At 46.6% G+C, this 19,322-nt stretch overlaps 1 protein-coding gene across 5 annotated transcripts in view; it reads left to right on the top strand.

Moving 5' to 3' along the window:
- The first annotated feature begins 7,216 nt into the window (after positions 1–7,216).
- The window catches only part of HIVEP1 (HIVEP zinc finger 1), a 127,362-nt gene continuing 115,256 nt past the window's right edge, over positions 7,217–19,322 (top strand). The window contains exons 1-2 of one of the 5 annotated variants that reach the window (XM_064424566.1): positions 7,217–7,291; positions 11,483–11,629. In XM_064424566.1, coding sequence (XP_064280636.1) covers positions 11,590–11,629 — 40 coding nt within the window. In that variant the 5' untranslated portion in view covers positions 7,217–7,291; positions 11,483–11,589. Of the gene's footprint in view, positions 7,292–7,744; positions 7,882–8,081; positions 8,569–9,091; positions 11,630–19,322 lie in introns of those variants that run through there. The other 4 variants (XM_064424557.1, XM_064424576.1, XM_064424539.1 and 1 more) reach the window with 4 other exon arrangements.

Genomic DNA, 19,322 nt, shown 5'->3' with positions numbered 1-19,322 from the left:
CATGGTCCCACTAAGCCAAGGGGATAATACACATGCTGAAATGATGCCTGTAAAACTTGATACAAGGACCCCTTAAGCACATGCTCTGGTGTTCTGAGAGTGCATTAGTGGGACTTAACAGACACACAAATTCTTTCCTGAAGATAGGCACAGGAAAAATTACTCCGCAAAGGAAATGCCTCTCCATAGAGGGACTCACAGCTGTGCTATGTACTCTTCCCCCTCACTGCACTCTGGTGCCTGAAGCCTGTTCTTCACAGGCTTGTCTCCTATCTGTGCTCAGCATCTGCCTCATGTGGCATGGTTTTCTTTATCTCAACTGGCCTGGCCTCCATGCTGGATTTCTTCTGGACAAGCAGACAAACCCAGTATTTTTAAGAAGTGAGTGCACACTGTTTTGGGTTTTATGGGTAGACTGGCTGCTCCTCCTGTAGCATTTCTATGACAATAATATAATCTAAGTATTTTGAAGGCACTTTGGCAATTTAAGCCAGGAGAGGATTCAGTGTCTTAATTTCTGCTCTTTCTTGTGTTTCCATGAGCTTATCTGCAAGCTTAACACTGCATCAGTGTCAGATTCTACTTTCCACAAGTGTACACACATTTAATTCACCAGAATGGTTGTTCCACAGTTTGGTCAAAATAATGTAAAAAACGCATTTTTGTGACTTAAAAAAGGCCTTAACACTTGTTATAAAGACAGGGCTGGGGAATGATTCACCTCTGAAGGAAATAGTGCGCTGTTTCTGTTGTACCACTTCTTAAGCCAACAGACAAACAGCTTTGAGACCTGCTGCTGCACCCTAGAACATGTTTTGATGTTGCCTTTCAAGTGTTTAAACAGAAGATAGAGTCAGTTGTGAAATGTCTTACTCGTTTTTGATGAAAAGGAGCTTCAACTGGAATGTGATGAAGCCACAGCACAACTTTCTGGAAGGGGTGCAATGTGCAGCTGGAGCTGAAGAAGTCAGTGTGGAGGCTGCCAAGCCAGCCTGGAGTGACAGCTTGGGTCAGGGGCAAACAGGGCTGGATGTTGGAGCAGCCACCAGCTGCCATCAGCTAATCCATGAAAAACCAAACCCCAATTATTTCTCTCCATACTGCTGTGAGAAGCCATCCTTGACACATGTTTCTTATTCATATCACTGTAGTTCTCCTTTGTCTGTCTTTCCTCTATCCTGTACGCTACGTGGGTAATTGTTTATCAGTGTGTGAAAATGGGTAAAGGATGCGGTCATACTGCTGTGATAGGATTTTTGGAAAATGAGATCCGTGGCTTTTACAGTGTTGGCCTTGTGAAATTTTGGGACAGCTGCAAGACTGCAAGTACTGTGCTTTCAACTTGCATTTGTTTCCTACAGTGTGTTTTTAAAATTTTCTACAATCCTCAGCATTGGAGCTTGACCTTCTTAGCCTTAGACTGAAAAGATTTATAAAATCATTGGCCACAACTAGAGAAAATTATTTTTCAGGAGACCCCATAAACAGGGAAATTACATAGAACATGATAATTCAAAGCAAAGCCATATGTTTAATTATTGTTGTAGCCATTTGGATTTAAGGATGACTGAACATCTTTAAATGATAGAGCATGGCTTACAAAAGGTGAGCTGTGCGGTTTGTGATGGACCACTGCAAATATTCTGTGTACTATTTGAATGCCACTTTACAGTTCTGAGGAGTAAAGGCTAAAGGAACTTGAAGATTTGTTATTGATCTGTTCCTAATGATCTGCATTATGCCTACAAAGTAAACATTCCAGTAATCAAATAAATCTTAACATATTTGAGAATTTTCAATAGAATGGGGATTATTTTCTCCTTTGTAGATTTCTTATCTGTACTGGGAAGGAGGCAAGGAAAAACATTTCCACAGAAAATAACCGTTTTGCTTATTTCCTTTTAACCCTGCAACCTTTGAGCTGCTAAGATAACATGCTCAAAAAGTGATATTTAAAAGACCTCTCCCACATATGTCTGTGACAAACAATACTAGAGGGCCACTGAATGGCAAAAATACTTGGGGAAGAATTATGGGTTGGAATGCTTTTTAATCATTCAAATATGTTAAAATGTTTGCGGTCAAACCTAAAGAAAAAGCATACCACTGAAGGCATCTTGGCAAGGTGCACTTGTGTTAAGCGCCTCATGTGTCTCCTGTTTCTTTAACTGATAAAATAAAAGGCTTGGGAAAAAATGCTGGCAAGCCACACCATATTTAAATGAACAGTTCAGAACCTAGAGCTACTGAGAAAGAAAGATCAGAGTGAACTGGTGGGGTGAGGTAAAAAGGAAATGCAGTGGAAAATATGAGCAACTTCATGAAAAAGTTCAGAAACCTGTCTAACTCAGAAGAAAAAATACCAGGGTGGAAGGGAGTAAAAGGGCTGTGAAAGTGCAGAGCCTGCTGACCTATAGAGAAGCAGCTCTTTGTGAAAAGACAGAAGCAATTTTCAGTATAAAGCTAAAAGCTCTGGGACTTGCTTTTCATGGGTACATCTATGCTAACTTCAGAGCACCAGCCCAAGCTCAAACTTGCCTCATGTTTGGACACAAGACTCTGCTCAGGGCCTTGGGTGAGCTCCATCTCTGGAAGGAGGTGGGGAGCCTGCGCTGGCTCAGCCCTTTAATATAACCCAAATGGTCTCATACCATGCACTTCAGATGAGCCTTTGCCTTCTCCCAAATCCTCCATTCCAGATCTCATAATTCTATGTGGCAATTATCCCCCTCCTAGAAGTGCTTAATGTCACATCCCACAAAACTCTGCTGGATGTCCTGAGTACCAGGCATTCACAGCGTGCCAGTGGTCCAGCCTGCTCCTTATCCTGCTAAGGGCAGGTCAGCAGCAGGCCCACACCATCTGCCCGCCATTGGGGCTTCCTCTTGGGCAAAAAGGCAACAGTGGTTTAACCAGTACAATTTTAATCCTTTTTTGTTTTTCTCCTTAGACTTTGGCATGCCATCATAAATGGTTTGGCCAGACAGGGAATGAAGCCAGCCTGGAAAAGTGCTGAGGGTGACTCCTGTCTCCTGGCCTCGTCAGGTGTCTCTGCAGGGAGGATGCTGCATGAGGTGCGGGCTCAGCACTGGTGTCAGCAGGCTTGCAGTGCCAAAGGACACCTCACAGGGACTCTGTCAGAAGGAATTCTTCTCATTGGCTGCTTTGCTCTGTGGCTGGTCTCTTGTCTGATCTCTGTCCTGTGACCAGCCACATGAGGCCTCATGTGCTGGGAGGAAAGAAGGCTAATGTCGGGCTGTGGTGGTAAAAGTAGGGTTAAAGTAGGATTTCTTCCCCTGCCTCCACGAGCTGTCCTGTGATTACCCTTGGGGAAGCACTCCAGCAGCGGGGAGTCTTCCAAAGAGGGAGAAGGACAAAAAGTCACCAAAAGAGATTTTAACATGGCCTCTTAAACACAGGTATTCTTTTCTGAGATGCTCTGATATCATTGAGATGAACATGATATAAATAAGTAGATATGGTATCAATGATGTTGAAGTTCATTGAAATGTTAATAATACCTGGAAAAAAGGTGAAGCTGTGTCCGTGAACTGTGCCCTGTATCACATGATTAACCTGAAGCTGGACAGATTTGTACCTTTTCCTGGCCACAGGACTACCAGGTACCAGGTACCACCACACAGAGCTGCAGTGTATATGCATAACTAAAAAGGAAGGTTGTGCCACAATTCTTCAATGGAACTGTTTGCATTACTTAATGCCAGTTTCTCCAAATCAGAAAGAACTGAGCCAATTTATGGGACAATGAAAAGCAACACATCTTCAGGACATCCTGAGAAGGGTGGAGATGAAGGATATTGCCAAGCAAAATGTCCCAACAAAGACCAGCTTCTTGTTTGGAGCTGCAGGCTGTGAGGAGTGGTGCACGACCAGGTCCCTGTGCTGCTGCCTTTGCCTACCTCCAGGAAAGCGCCTGGCTGTTGCTGACAAGGGAGAGCTGTGAGTATCTGGGGTGACAGCTACTGCTACAGAAAAGGGGAAAATGACCTCCCCTCACATCAGCAGTTGCTGCCCTATCTCTCCCGCCCCGCTGCAGGAGTGGCAAGCCCTAGAAAAGCTCCAAGCACTCACTGGAACCAGGTAAGCCAAGATCCTCTGACTTTTATATGTACTACTCAATGTGAAGCCTCAGAGCATAAGCTAATAGACAGCAGTTCTTTTAGTGAAACCTTTATGTTAATTCAATACAGACTACTTATGGAATTTCCCTTCTCTCAGAAAATCTCAACTTCTATAGAGAACAGCACTCAGTCTTGTTCTTTTTCTTTTCAGAACTTCAGAAGTTCCCTCGAAAATTCCCCGAAGCCTTAATAATAATGATTCTCAGTTGCATGTCAGGATGTAATGTACAATGTAAAGTTTTCACATTTGACGCTCAGCATAGTTAAATTTACCACAGTGCTTCACATTCAATTTATCCCAAGAATTCTATCAAAATCACATACTCTTCAACTAGAGATTTATCATGGGGTGCTTAACAATGAATTATTCAAGACTACCTAATGTATCGTGGTTTCTTGAGAGCCTAATGCGTGCATGTGTATATATTTATACATAAAATACCTGTGAGCCATTACAGAAAACCAGTTTCTGAACGAGATTTCAAGAGTAAAACTAGAGGATGTTTAAAAATAGGTGTCCTCCTGAAAATACAGTGGAGTTTTAGAGAGAAGAAAACCTCAATAATCTTCCCTGTTCAGCCATACACAGTCATTTAAAGAGGATCTATATCCTGCAGGAATAATTTCTCCTTTTAGGTGAAATTTTAAAAGTATCTAAATTCTGCAAAGAAGATGGTGTGGTTTCAATTTTTTTTTTCCTATGTGCATATTGGTGTGGCATTTTAAATCTCACTGAAAAGTTTTAAAGAATTTCCCTCATTTGCAGGTTTGAGAAGATTACTCTGTGCCTCCTACTAGCAATCATCCACAGTATTTTTCCCAAAGTACTTTACTGAGTGGGTAAGCACTTCCTTTTTACTGATGGGAAAACAGACAGAAAAAGATGAAGTGGTCTGCCCGGGATAACCAGCTTGGTATGCTGCCTTTTCAAAGCCCTTAGGATTGCATTCTTTACCTGGCCGGGGGGCAGCCTGCTGGAACGACACTGAACTGGGCTCAAGGCAGCCCTTCAGCCCTGAGTTGTGCTCGCTGGAGGGGAACAGGCTGAGGAGAGTCCCCAGCTCACAGCTGCCTCCTTGGCTGCTTTTTCAGATGGCCGTGGAAATAACCCCAAGGGGCCAGACTTTCAGTTCTTTGTTTTGTCCTCTGACCCAAACTGACTTTGCGATGACTGGTTTTATGTTCAAGGGAGGACCAGCTGCCACCATATGACACACATCCCTGAGGACCTGTCTCCTCTTTGACACCTCATTGAGACTTTCTTGTTAAGACAGTTGTGCTTGTCTGAAGAGGAAGAGCACTTATTGTATTCCTGTGCACATAGGTGTGGTGAGAGGGCTGGATTTTCACTGGGTGGGAGGCAGTTTGACTACTTCTAGCAGAAGAAACTTTTCCTGCTGGCTGCAGGGGGTTTGCTATGGTCTCATTTCAACTTGCAGGCTGGAGGATCTATTTTGAACTTACTCAGGTTCTTGTGAAAAGATGAGTGACCTAGAACTCCCTTTGGCACCAGAAGCACTGTGATGGCTCCTTCTTCCTAAGGCATCTTGTGAGGAAGGGCCACTATCTGACACTTTCTCCCTGATAACTCTGGTGATCACAATCTGAAGCTTTCAGACAATGAGCAGCAAAGAAGGATCTAGATGCTATGTGTCCCAGAGGCCTGCAGGACAGACTTTAAGGGACAGCTGAGCAGAAAAAGTAGAGGTTCAGACCTGGCTTCAGAGGTTGAATGGTCCTGGGTTTGTGACTGCTCTGACTTGGTACGCTAATTTAAGCTTATGGCACCTATAGGATCATATTCATGCTGGTGTGTTTAGGATAACAGCAACTTTGTTCTTTAGCAAGTCAGAACCTCAAGTCTAAAAGCCAGACAAAGAAAGAACAAGGCAGGGAAGGGGAGGATGGACAAGGGAAAAGACAAGCACTGTCTCTAACAATAATCATCATTTGCTTGTCCAATAGGAGTAGCAGAACACATTTCTCCTGAAGATACTCTTTGAGGGTCTGATTTTTCCATGAATATCCAGTTCAGTGATGAATACTATCTCTTGCCCTAACCACCAGTTGCAAACTAGCCAGGGATTTCACTTACATTTGCCTCCCGTGTTGCCTCTGGGCAGGACATAGGACAGGTTACCCACAGCAGAGAACCTGCCACCACTGTAAGCTGGAAGTGTTCTCAAGGTATAATTTAAGCGAACTCAAGAGGAAAAATAGCCCAGAGACAGTGCCTGTGGCCAAAAGCTCAGGCAGAAGTGGTGTCATGTCAGTCCACAGCTATGCAGTGAGCTACTCTGCATCTTCCTGCCTTGGTTTCTCCCCTGTGAAATGGCGATTAAAATACTCATCTGTCTAACAAACATGATTAAATGTAGGTTGAAAGAACTCCCTGTAAAAACCTTGAGAACTCTGAGAATGGTGGTCCTGTTCGCTTAAGACAGGATCTGGTCTGGATACTGAACTCCAAAGGGCAGGATGTAGCAGGGCCAAGGTGCTCACAGCTGAGCACACAGACTGCCAGGGGTGTGCAGGCACAGGAGGAGGGAGAACACGGAGGTGATGCAAGAAGTATTTATTTGAGTTTGTTTGCTAAAGACATCACGTACTGGCTTCAAAAGCAAAACCTGATCGAAAACCCGAGTGGCAATGAAAAGCTGCCAACACTGCTTTGTCGGGGAGTTTGGGTGACAAAAAAGAAAAAAGAAAAAGAAAAAAGAAATGCCAATTTCTCCTTCTCAGTACCCAAAGCCCAGCCCTGGCCCCCTCGCCTTTTGGAGGGCGACCCAGCGGTCCCTTGCCTGTGGCGTGGGAGAAGGGAGGGCAGCCCTTGGTCGGGCAGGGTGACCCGCCACGGAGAGCGCACACACACAGACACACAGACACAGACACAGAGACACAGAGACACACGTGTGTGCTGTGCACACACACCCCCGCAGCTGATGCAGGAAACCAACCGCGGCAGCATAGCCCCCACCGGCAAAACCCGCGTCCCGGGCCAAAAAAGGGGCGCCGCGGCGGAGAGCACGACGCGCCTCCTCCTCGTATTTCCTCCCCCGCCCACTTCCAGCGACGGAGGGGCTCGCTGCCGCCGCCGGCTGCCGCCCGGGATGGAAAGTTGTAGCCGCGGCGGGATGCGCGGCGCGGCGGTGAGTTTCCCCGGCGGCGCCGGGGCGCGGCGGGCCGGGCGGGCGGGGGCGCGGGGAAGCCCGTCCGGGCGGGCGGCAGGGAGGAACCTCCGGGATCTCCGCGTCAGCCCCGTCTCTCTGCGTGTCCGTCCGTGTGTGTGTGTGCGCGCCCGGCCGTGCCGGTGCCCCGGGGGCCGGGCCCTGCCAGGGGGGAGCGCGACGCGCACCGCGCAGCGCCCCGAGCGGCGGCGGCGGCGGCGGCCGTCGGGGGGAGGCGCTGCCTCGTGCCGTGCCGAGCGGGGACCCCCCCTTGAGGAGACCCCCGGGAACCGCGGCGGCGAGGTGCCCCCCTGCCTCGGGGCAGCAGCAGCAGGGGCCGGGGTCGGCGGCGGCCGGGCAGTCCCTCCGGTGAGAAGGAGGAGGAGGAGGAAGGGGAGGAGGAGGCGGCGGCGGGGCAGCAGCGCCCCCGGCGCGCCGGCCGTGCCTCCCCCAGCGGGCCGCGAGGAAACCCCCTCGGTGACCCCTCCCCCGACCCGGGGAGGGGGCGGGACCGGGAGACCCGGTGACGTCACTGCTCCGGCCGCGCTTCCTGCAATAGAAAGTGAGAGAAGGTAAAACACCCCCCGCCCCCCGCGCCCCCCCCGACGGTGACCGGGGCGCCGGGGGGAGGGGCGGGGCGGGCCCGGCGGGGAACGCGGCTCTCCCCGAGGGGACCCCGGCGGATGCGCCGGGCCCGCCCGTCCTCCCTCCCTCCCTCCTTCCCTCCCTCCCCCGCCGGGCCCGCCCCGCCTCTCCCGCCTGCCAGGGGAGGCTCCCACTCCCCCGCCCCCCGTTCCCCCGCATTGTGTCCCCCCCCATCCACCGCCCCACGGCCGAGGGGCAGGGCCGCGATGGGGGCTCCCGAGTGGGACGTGGGGGATGGGGCTCCCGGAGGAGGGGTCTGCTGCCGCGGGGGGCGGGCGCGGCCGGGGGCCGGGGGGCTGCGGAGCGGGGCCGTGCCGGGGGGCGGCGCCTTGGCCGGCCCGGGGGGACGGTGCATGGAGGAGGGGTGGGTGCCGCTGCCGGGCTCTGTGTGTGCGTGTGTGTGCGGGCGCGGTGGCGGCTGTGGCGGCGGCGCTGGGTCATGTTTGTGTTTGAGGTTGTCAAGTGAAGGAGGCTCCCGGCCCCCCCGCTCCCCCCGCTCTTTCTCCCTCCCTCCCTCCCTCTCCCTCCCGCCGCCGCCGCCGCCGCCGCGCAGGGGTCGCCGCGCTCCCCGCCGCCGCCGCCGCCATCAGCCGCCGCGCCGGCCCCTCCGCCAGGTTTGCAGCGGGCCCGCGGGGGGCGGGAGGGGGCTCGGGAGGCGCTGCGGGGACGAGGGTGCGGGGCGGGACGGCCGCCCCCCGCCGCCCCCCTCGGCGTGGAGCTGCGGCAGCCACAACACAATGTGTCCTCCGCCGGCGGCGGGGGGGGAGCGGGCGGGGACGGGGAGGACCGCAGGCCCCGATGCCCCCCTCAACCCACCGCGCTCCGCCGCGGCCCCTCCGGGACGCGCGGGGACTCCGCGCTCCGGCTGCGCCCGCGCCGCCCCCGGGGGTGCCGGTGCGCCCCGGCTCCCGGTGCGTTTGTCCGGGCGTCCCCCCCGCTCCGCCCCGGCTCTGCAGCCGGGCTTTCGGGGGCACGGGGAGGCGCGGAGCCCCGGCCCGGCTCCTCGCGGCCCCGCCGCCGTCCCCGCTGGGCGCCGGGCCGCGGCCGCCCCCCGTCGCTCTGTCCCCCTTCCCCCCCACCCCCCCGCGGCATGTGTGCAGCGCTTTGTTCGGTGCGGCGTTGCAGAGGGGTTTTCCCAGGCTCCTCCCTCTTTATTCATTCATGGATTTTTTGCCTCCCTCCCTTCCCCTTCCCTTCCCCTCGCAGTCCCGCTCGCACATAGCCGCGGCTCCCCGGGCCCCACGGCGGGCTGCCTCCCGCCCCGCTCCCCCATTTTTGGGTGGGTACGGGGGGATGTGACCTCTGCGATGGCAAAGGCCCGTTTCTCCCTCTCCCCTTTATATTTTTTTTTTCCCCTCGTTCAAGCGAGGGAGGGAGTGACTTCTGGCGTGGGTCCTGCCCGGTGTTTCCGCCGTGGCTCTCACACGGCCATCTCTTCCCCGAAGGAGAGGGTCCTGCTGGCCAGCGGGAAGCTTGGTGGCATTAAGGCGTCAGTAGGATGTCGTCTGTGCTGCAGGGAAGCGTCGGGAAGGGGTTCCCGATTTACGGAGACGCCGGGGGATTTCAAACTCTCGCTCCAAATAACTTGTGTAAAGAAGTGACGGTGTTTATTAGCGTCTTTAAAAACCTCAGCCCAGCCCTAGGGACTTTCCCAGTCAAGCCAGAGGAGAGGGGCGGACTGGGGCTCAGGGAGTGCTGGTTGCTTCAAGCCATCCAGCCACTTTTCTGCATTTCCAGTTCGTGCCTGAGACCTGGAAAATGGACCTGTTAGCATAAGGTTTTATTTAATTTCTAAATATTTCTGTTATGCTTGCAGATAAACTGGTATGAGTTCACAGCTTAACAGGCACTGTGCTCTGTTTCAGATTTTTTCCGTCTTTTTCCTTCAACGTGTGGTAATACCCTAGTGAAGAATCATTTAGTCAGAATAACATTTTCCAGCTTTCCTTTGTGTCAGTTGCAGTAATTTTTTTTCTCCTGTTTGGGTCTTTTAATGCAGCAACAGACAAAAGAAACATTAAAAATTAATGATTATATTCCTCAACAGTATGTAGACTGAAGGGGTGGTTGCAAGTAGTCTATTTTAATTGGGTTTGAATTAAATTTTCTCAAAAACATGGTTGCCTTGAAAAACAGTATAAGTGCCCCTAAATTAATACTTGCCACAAATGCTAAAAATTCTACACCCTTCCTCCTTCAAACAGCTGTCCTTAATCAATTTGCCTATTTTAGGGGCTATTCCAAAGTTCATACAGTTTTTGAAGAACTCTTCCTAGTGTTTACTAAAAGGAAAAATCTGTTAACATGAAGTAGAATTGCTATAAAAAGAAGCAGAAACTTGTTATTTTTAAATTTTTTTTAGATGGAAGGGTGTAATTACACCAGTAATTTTCTTTAAGTTCTTGTGTGTGTAAGTAGATTTCCATAGGTCTTTGAGAGATTTCACATCCTGTATCAGAAACTGAACAAAACACTCATTGAACTGTTAGCAATTCCTAAGAGTGTTTGAAAAGTAAGAAAGTGCAGGTAGGTCAAGAGCTAGTGTGATTCTGGGCTGTACACTGATATTTCAGCCGAACTGTCCCATGGGGAATTCTTCCAAACTTACATGCTGCATGTAAGGATTCTGTAAGTAATGTCACAAATAGGATGATGCTTTGTGTGTTTGCCCTCCCCTCTGTACTTCCCCCACCCGAGGCTGAAGATGTGTATCTGAAAGCCAGATGCCAAATTTTTTGTTTAATTTTTTGGATTTATTTGCATGAGACAAGGGTTGTTGGAAGATGTTTTCTGGCTGGAAAACAGCTGACAAATGTGGAAAAGTGTTTTGGTTTTCTCATGCTTCCTGAGTAATCCTAAGAGGAGTTTCAGCCTCACGTGGTTTTCCTAAGGTACTGGAACGCGTGGCTCCATAAAACCTGTTGAGGAATCCGCTCGGTGCAGGCTGTGCGCCGGGAGCCGCAGGTTGAGCTCTGGCTGGCGGGAGCCCGGGGCAAGAGGCCGGGAAGTGGTGCCGACGCTTTGCACAACAAAGGGCACCAGGATCTGCGGCCCTGCCAGGGGACAGGGACACAGCAGGAGCCCAGGACTCAGCTGGAAGACCCCGACTGTGGCACGCATAAGACTGGGAGGGTGCAACAGCCCGGGGGATCCTTGAGGATCCCTCCTCTGGGACACCAGCTTGGGCTGTTACTCTGCTGTTGCGCCGTGAAAAAAATTGCTTAAAGGGACCAGGGGTCTGTGACTCTGCTGTGGGAAACGTGGGTTGAGCCGGCAAGAAAATCTTGTCTGTGTGAGAGTGGAGGGAGTCAAGCCTGCTGTGGAGAGAATTCCGTCCCAGCAGTGTAACTCTGGTGGTCGGAGTGTGGCTCCTGGGCTGTCAGACAGGAAAGTTTCCTTAGCAAATCATAGGTGCAGAAATATTTCTTGCTAATTTCCATAGTCATTTGAGGATGAAAGAGATCAGATAGGTATCTTTGTTTTTCTTGTTGATGCCTACTTCTCATAACTTTCTCTCTGTTTTTTTAGCATACGGATTAACTGAGCCCCTTGACAAGTTTATGGAGCTGCCATCTCTCTGCTTGCTGTACTTTCCGTTTCTGAGAGGAGAAAGTGGTGCATGAGATTAGAGGAAAATGCCTCGGACAAAGCAGATACATCCCAGAAATCTGAGAGGTATGTAGCTCTCAGTTGAGAAGGAAAAGCTCTTGGGAAATTTGGCTGCAGTTTCAATTATGAGGTTAAAGGAATATGTATTTAAGAAGTTGGTTTTGTTCCAAAAGTAGTTTGTAAGCAAGTTTTAGGAGGTGTCTGTGAGACCGCTCTAATTTTCACAGAGAAATAACTGGAACATGTCCTTTTTCCTGCAGTCTGTACTTGACAGCATTCTTGATATTCTCCAGCTTACAGCAATAGCCAGCATGAACTTTGAAAATGCAAAGGAAGAAGCAGTTTCCTTATCAGAGAATTTACAGTTGAAATACAGGGGGAGGTGGGAAATGGGTGTGACATGGCAGAACTTGACGTCCTGCAGCCGGTAGTTGTTTTTCTTTAATAGTTGTCAGTTTAGCTTGCTTTTGAGGGGATCAAAACCTCCTTCCGTGCATGGTTTGTCACTGTTTATCTATCATTGTCACCCATGCTACCTTGAGCATTGCTAGGCTTGACCTTGGTCTCCTTGCTCTCCTGCCTTTGCACAGCCACATGGTAGCTTGGCTGTAAAGGAAAAGCAGGAGAGAAAGCTGCTCTGAAAACTGGCAAGCTTACATGTCCTGGCATTTCCTTGAACAAAATCCCAGTGCACTTTACCAATCCCATGTGAATGTGAGGAATCTGATTCTATGGATATTTGTTACTGCCTTGGTAGAAGTGGCCCTAGAGGAATTAAATGAGAGGAAAAAACAGTCAGTTGAAGAGCAGACATCCATGTTGAGGGAGAACACGCTTCCATCCCTTTTACCCGGCTTTTGGAAGAACATGCTTCCACCTGCACCTTTACATGTAGCTGTTATCAGCCTTTTTCAGGTTAATTTTACAGTTGCAGTATAGAAGCATCCCTTCAGAGGAAAAAAGCCATTACAAAACCACAAACATCAACATAAAGCTTTAGGGGCAGGAACCGCATTTGATTCTGTTTTTAACTTTTTTTTTATGTCAAAACACAGCAAACATTGTCATGTGTCTCAGCTTACAGTTGAGAGTCTCTCAAGGGCTTGTGCATGCAGCTGTATCTGAGACCTCGTGTTTGCAGACTGTTGTCATTGCTACCACTAACAATCTCTGCTGGAGAAGACATTTTTGCAGTGTCTTTATTCAGGAAGTGCTGAGTAGCATTTTGGTATGATGGATAAACCTCTCTCACAGATCAGGAATTTTACATTTCTCCTCACTGGATGTGAAGTAATAAATCACAGCTGAGTTTTCAATATTGCTGCTTACCAAGTTGCTGACATAATTGAGCTTATGTTTTCTGATCAAATATGAGAGTGATCTAATTTTAGTACTCTGACTGATATCTACTCTTGTATTGCTTGAAACTTAATAGGAGTTAAATCTATTGTAAAGCTCTCTATTCACTTAAATAAATAATCTAATTAAACTCTTTAATTGTGTAAGAAATGAGTTGCCTTTTTTCCTTGCATAATTTCTCCAGTCATTTAGCTTTTATCAACCCTGTTACAGCAGTTTTCATCAGTTCCTATTTTTCTAAAACTAATGGAGTTCTTGAATGAATTGAGATGGGTTAAATGTTGGGAAGGGAAATAGCAGTGTATACAGCAAGCCCATAGTTAGAAATTATGTTGGAACAGCTCAATGATAGTCAAAACTACACAGGTTGCTGTAAACTTCAACACCTTGTGAGCAGATATTGCTACTGTCATGGGTTGTTAGAGGTGAAGTGATTTGAAAAATCAGTTTATTTCTCATTAGTTATACACTATTTCCATTTCTAGTCTACATAATGAAGAAAACTGGATTTCACTGTCTTTAGGCTCCTTAGCAGTCCCCAAGAGCAGAAAATACTTGCTTGAACCCTCAGTTTGTGCTGGAACTTGGGGAAACTGAAAGGTTTCACAGGTCTGTTTTCTGACAGCTTATTTTTGCATATGCAAAGTTAGACACGTCTTAAATTGATGCTATTAATTAACCATTAAAACTTTTTAAAATGGGTGGTTTAGCATGTGGTTTAATCCATGGTAATTGGTATTGATGACAGCTAAGTGTGCAAAAAAGCATACATCTATATGATCAAAGGTGAAACTTGGCAAACTTGGCAACCAAAAAAATACGTTCTGTAACGTTTGAAAGATGAAGGTGTAAGATTAAGTAACCTGTGTTTTTACAGGTTTTTAGGTTAAAAGCTATTTTTAAGTTGTCTAAACCTGCTTGTCACCTTTTGTACTATGTACAAAGAACACTCTATGGCCTTACCTGGCTTCTCCTTCCCTGCTGCCAGCTCCTCATTGCCCCATAGCAGTCGAATTGCCAACAGCTTTAACTAGACTTGCTCAGAGCCCATCAATGTTTAACTTTTTTGGAGAACACTGTTGAACAACCCTTGAGACTCTCTCTATGCTGTTGTGCATTAGATGAGTTATTTGGGTTGCACTTGCAGTCCAGATCAGCCTGGAGAATGAATAACCAAGTTCAAGAACATAAAGTATTTTCCCTTAAAAAAGCCCTACACAATCCCTCTCCCTGCCAAGAAAACACACAGGAGAAAAACCGCCATAGAGATCCCCCCCACACACTCCCATTAGTTAATTTGAGGTTTGCTGCAATGTAGGCATAAGTTTTGAGGGTTTTAATATTGACTGTGTTTACTGTAAGCAACCTTATTGTCTGGGCAAAATAAAGTAACATTGTTTAATATAGAGAGCTAAATTTAAGATTTTGTCAGGAAACCTTAAGGCTCTTTGTTTTCTGTCATGGGTTGATTTTGCTCATTTTGTATATTCTGTGAAATCTGACAGCCTTTGGCAGAAAAGCTGCAGCCCTGAAGTCTTAGGATCAGTGAAGATCCTAATATTCTGAAGATTGCACTGTCTTTTATCCTGAAGATTTCACTGTCTGCTTATAGATGATTCAGTATAGTGCTATACTGACCTGATTTTACAACAGGAAAAGAAACGTATATAAGTAAGATGGGGTATGGGAAACATTATTTTGCAAATAAAAACTAATCTCATTAGTTGGCCATTTGTTTTCATGAATGTATTAGTGACATGGTTTTGATGCCTGTTTGCATCTGAAAGAGCATGTTGAATGTGAAGGTACCAACAAGGCATGTGCTGTGCTGCCCTTGTTTCATTAGGTTGTTTTGTCACATCAGCCTTCCCTGCTTCTCACTGCAAATCCCTCCCTAACGTGAAACACGTTGCCATCACCAGTGGGCTGCTTTGGTAAGAGGAGTCTTGCTCAGTGTCAGGCTGAGCCTCCTGACCAACTTAACAGTCAGTGTCATCCCCAGCAGTGGGGCTGCGTGGCTGAAATCTGAGAGAAATTACAGTTTTCCATGTCTCAGAGAAAGATGTGGATTGTGGATGCATGGAAGTTCTGGAGAGTATTTAGTAGTTTTAGAGGTGGAGGCCAAAGGTATGCGTGGGAAAAGCCTGGCATGGGTTGTCCACCAGTGATGTGATTGGAGCTGAGTTCATAAGCGGGTGTTCTTGGTGTTGTCCTAGTCGTTTAAATATTAAGGGTGTGTATTGTGTTGCTAGTCAAAAGTATCATCATTCCTCATTCAGAAAACAAAAAGGAAAATATTTTGCAAAAGAGGAAAATACCTGTCTCGCTCAGACACCCAGAGGTCTCATCTTCTTATTTTTCTTTACCATTTTAGCTCACTAAAACTAACAAGAAGACTCCTTTGCATTTGGCTGCACCCTGTATTTACATGGCAAATTGATCCACATATGTAACAAAACATTTTATGGAATCTGTAATGTATTCCCAGAAGTACAGTTACATTAGAGAGTCATGCTTTTATCAGGGCTGAGTGGGCTTGGTTTGTTGTCAGATGGTTGTGAGGATATAGAAGGAAAAACGGCTCATGTTTTTGTTTGTTTAAAAGTACCCAATTGCAGAGTTTAAAATGAAAAGTTTTCTTATGTGTACCCTGTTTAGTACAGTGCTGTGATTCACCAAAACAAAACTGTAACAAATATTTTGAATTTTGTCTCTTTCTAGATAAGCTTTCTGTTATTTTTTCACAAGACAAGTTGTTGCTGTTTTTGCTTCTCAATCAAGTATTTCTCTTTGGAAACAATGGCAGACAGGCCCATAATGTTCAACAGCCGCTTCCAAATCTTCTAGTGCTTTGCATTTGATAAGGAAATGCAAGTGTGATATGAGTAACTTTGCTGAATAGGTTGATAGCTTTGCAGTAATCTAAAAAGCATGCTTAAGGTTGCTGGAAAGCTCTGTATGTAATGGCCTTAAAATGTCCAGAAGAGCTGGGCATCTTCTGCTTCTCAAGTGTGAGTTAGCAAAGTCTGTCTGTGTTGTTTTAAGATTGTAATGTGCTTTTAGTGCTGAAATAGGTCTGTCTATGTTGAAAGCTGACAGATTGATATTCCTTATTAGTGCTGGTTTTGTAGTCTGTATAAGTTATGAATAGATTTGTGTTCTGTGCTTTATTAATGATTTTCATCAAATGCCTTAATAAAAATATTGAGCTTTCTCAAAGCTTGCTTGTAGGATTTGTGCTTGCTTGAGTCAAAAGAAGTGTAAAAGCACACTTGACTTTTGGGTCTTTCTATTGTTTCTGAGACAAAAATGGTGCCCTAATTTAGGATGTTCCAGAAGGGGTGCTGGTGGTCTGCACTTTGTAGCTTACTTGTGGGCATCTATAAAGGTGTTGCATATGTGTCTTGTCTAAGTTTCTGGGGCAAGAGTGAGACACAGGTGGAACAAGAAGTCAGAGTTTTGACTTGGTGACTTCGCTACAGAAAATATCCCATGATTTGGCAGCAGTTTTTGTTTCTGTGTATCAGATAGTTTCATATAATTTCTTCTACAAACCAAATCTGAGCTCCAGACGTCTCTCATGAAGGTAGAGAGAATACATGGCTCTGTTGATTTATTACCAGCTGGAGTACCAGCAGATCCACCTGTAGTGCAGTGAACAACACAGAAGTACTCTCTTCCTCTGTGTCTTGAGTTTCTCCTTTGGGATGTTGAAGGATGTTTCTTGTTTTGCTTTTCTTTGGTTTATGGTTAAAGGTGCAAGATCTTTAGTCTGTGTCTTATGGTGTGTATGGTCCAGCATCTTGCACATTAGATGCCAATGTGCCTGCAGACCTTAAATTTTATTGTAATGTGAATGATGTCTAAATGAAATAAACTGTCCCACATACTCCATGGTGTAAGAAAGGCTATGTTTAAAGCTGCAATTTACCACCTTTTGCAATCACCTCTATTGCTCCTGTCTCATTGTGCCATGTTCCCAAATTTGATCATGTGTTTTCAGCAGGGTGTGGACCTATTCGCTGCCAGGATGGTTGGGGTCTTTTTTCAGTAGGCACAGTTGATGGACAAAAGCCTGTTGAGAGTGGATTGCAAGAGAGGAGGGAACAGCAGGGTGGATAGCACTGGTCACTGTTGCCTTGAGACAACTGTGTTGAATTTCTGCCTCTTTCACTGAGTTTCTTGTATTGAGACTCAGAGATTCTGTTACACCAAACCTTTGCAGCCACCCGCTAACGGTGAGTGCTGCACTTTGCCTTGAGGTACTCAGGCACATGTTCTGAGTTTATGCAACAACAGTTGTTCCACTATAGTGACAGTTTGGTGCAAAATACTGCAAAAGTGCAAGGTACATTAAAAAAAAATCAAGGTTTAGGTGATGTAACCTGAAGATCCAAAATTGGCCAGCAATTTTGGCACATCTTTTAATCTGTCTCTTAATCTCTCTATGCCTCTGTTTTCTGCTGTAAACTGAAGATACCAGTTCCACATCAGCTTTTAATGACTCAGAAGATGAAGTTGTTAGTGTTGTGAAGCAGACACTCGGTGGCTAAATAACGGAAAAGATGATGAAGAAACTGGTAGTAAACAGAGCCAAGCAGTGAGCACAGCTCAGTTTGCAACTGGCTTAGTTTGCATAAACACCCTTGCTTTTGGCATCCTCCGACTTCTTGCTGCTTCACCTCACAGTCTTAACATTTAGAAGGTATTCTTAAAGCTTACTTCCTAGCTTCTAAAATACCAAACTAAAAGCCCAAGACATTCCACCATATCAAACCACAAAGTTCTTCTGTGAGTCATCCACGTTTTGGGACCTCAAGCTGCAGCGCAGGTTGCTGTTGTGTGAGCTGGGCAGCGTGTGCTGGTGTGCCCTGCCTGGTCCTGGCATAGGGCTCTGGAGAAAGGAATCTCTCCCATCAGTGAGTGTTCGTCATTGTGTGTCAGAGTTTCACGCTGTTGTCGAGAAAGCCCCTGAAGCCAGAAAGGAATACTCACTGGCAGGAAAGGTCTCTAGAGAGGAACACCTTTAATGTAATTTCCCAGTTGTTTTTGAGACTGGCTTAAGCCATTGCTGCTGGAAGAGGAGGTGGTTCTGCCTCCTGCCCCCTCAGATGCTTGTTGCCCTTCTCACTTGTCTGTTTGCTGGCCCCACCATGGAACAAGTAGGGGTACCAGGAGCCAGTTGTGCCAGCATCATCTGGGTTGGCTTTTTGGGCTGGGTTGGTTGTTTCCTGGTGCTGTACACCCTTGCTGGAGCTGCTGGCAGTGGCAGACAGGGAGAGACAGTGCAGAGGCAGGAGTTGCCTTGAGACTCTTGCTTGAACTCATGGTGAAACTATGTTGTAAGCCTCTATTTCCCATCTGTGAGCAGCAGGCTTTTTTCAGCTTCTTTAATTGCCCAAAAGCAGGTCTAGATTTTCATGAGGATAACAAAAGGTGTGTTCCCTATTTCTGCTTTCTTTGCTTTGCTTTCCAGAACCCTCCTTCTCCTGACGAATTTCCAAACTTCACAAGTGATACAGGTTCTTAATGGATGACTTTGGGAATTTTATTGTACTGGTAAGCCAGCAGGAAACTGAACTGGTCTCAGCTGACACCTTAATGAAAAATAAAATAAAACACTCTCTAAAATTTGGCATAGCACTTTCATTCAGAATGAAAAAAAAATTGGCTAAGATTTATCAAATTAATAAGGAGATCCAGAAAACTAAACTAAAAACTTCATTGTAGCTGGCACTGACAGCTCTGAATATGTATAGTTTTTTGCATATTCACGCTAAATATTGGGAAAAGAGAATTGGGATAATACAAAGAGAATCTGCTGGATATAGATCATGGTGAAAATAGGTGCTTTCAGAGGGAGTTAAAAGAATGTGAAGGAGGAAGGTGTAAGAATAGTATTCCAGCTAGCAGGACTGCAAAGAAATACCTGCAAGAATGTTAATAAAAAATAAAAGCTTAGTTCTGCTCTTTTGCTTTCAGGAAACAACAAATTGCATTTTTATGGAATAGAAAACCATTATAACTGCAGTTAGACATCAGTCTTGAGCTGGAAGGGAATGGTCAAGGGTAATGTAAAAAAAATTGAATTCATATGGAAACAAAAGTGGCACTGAACTGGGACTTGAAAGCTATGTATAAGCCAGTTTAAATTTCTTTCAGAATTCAGTGAAGTGGAAACAGTGCACGTCTTTAAATCTGCATCACCTTTACATCTGTATCTTCTTTATTGCTAATTGAGCGTGGAGTAAGAAATGCTACAGAGTTTGACATTTGCTGAAGCACGAACTCCAGCATGTTAGGAAGGTCGTGAAGAAAATGGTAGCTGTGGAAAGAGAAACAAAAAGTAAGATTTCAGCAGCTGTTCTTGCAAGTATTTCTATTACAGCAGGCAGTTGAC

Source organism: Passer domesticus, chromosome 1 (assembly GCF_036417665.1).
Source record: "Passer domesticus isolate bPasDom1 chromosome 1, bPasDom1.hap1, whole genome shotgun sequence".
Taxonomy (NCBI): domain Eukaryota; kingdom Metazoa; phylum Chordata; class Aves; order Passeriformes; family Passeridae; genus Passer; species Passer domesticus.
The sequence above is the reverse complement of the archived record's forward strand: the minus strand, read 5'-3'. Positions and strand labels throughout refer to the sequence as shown.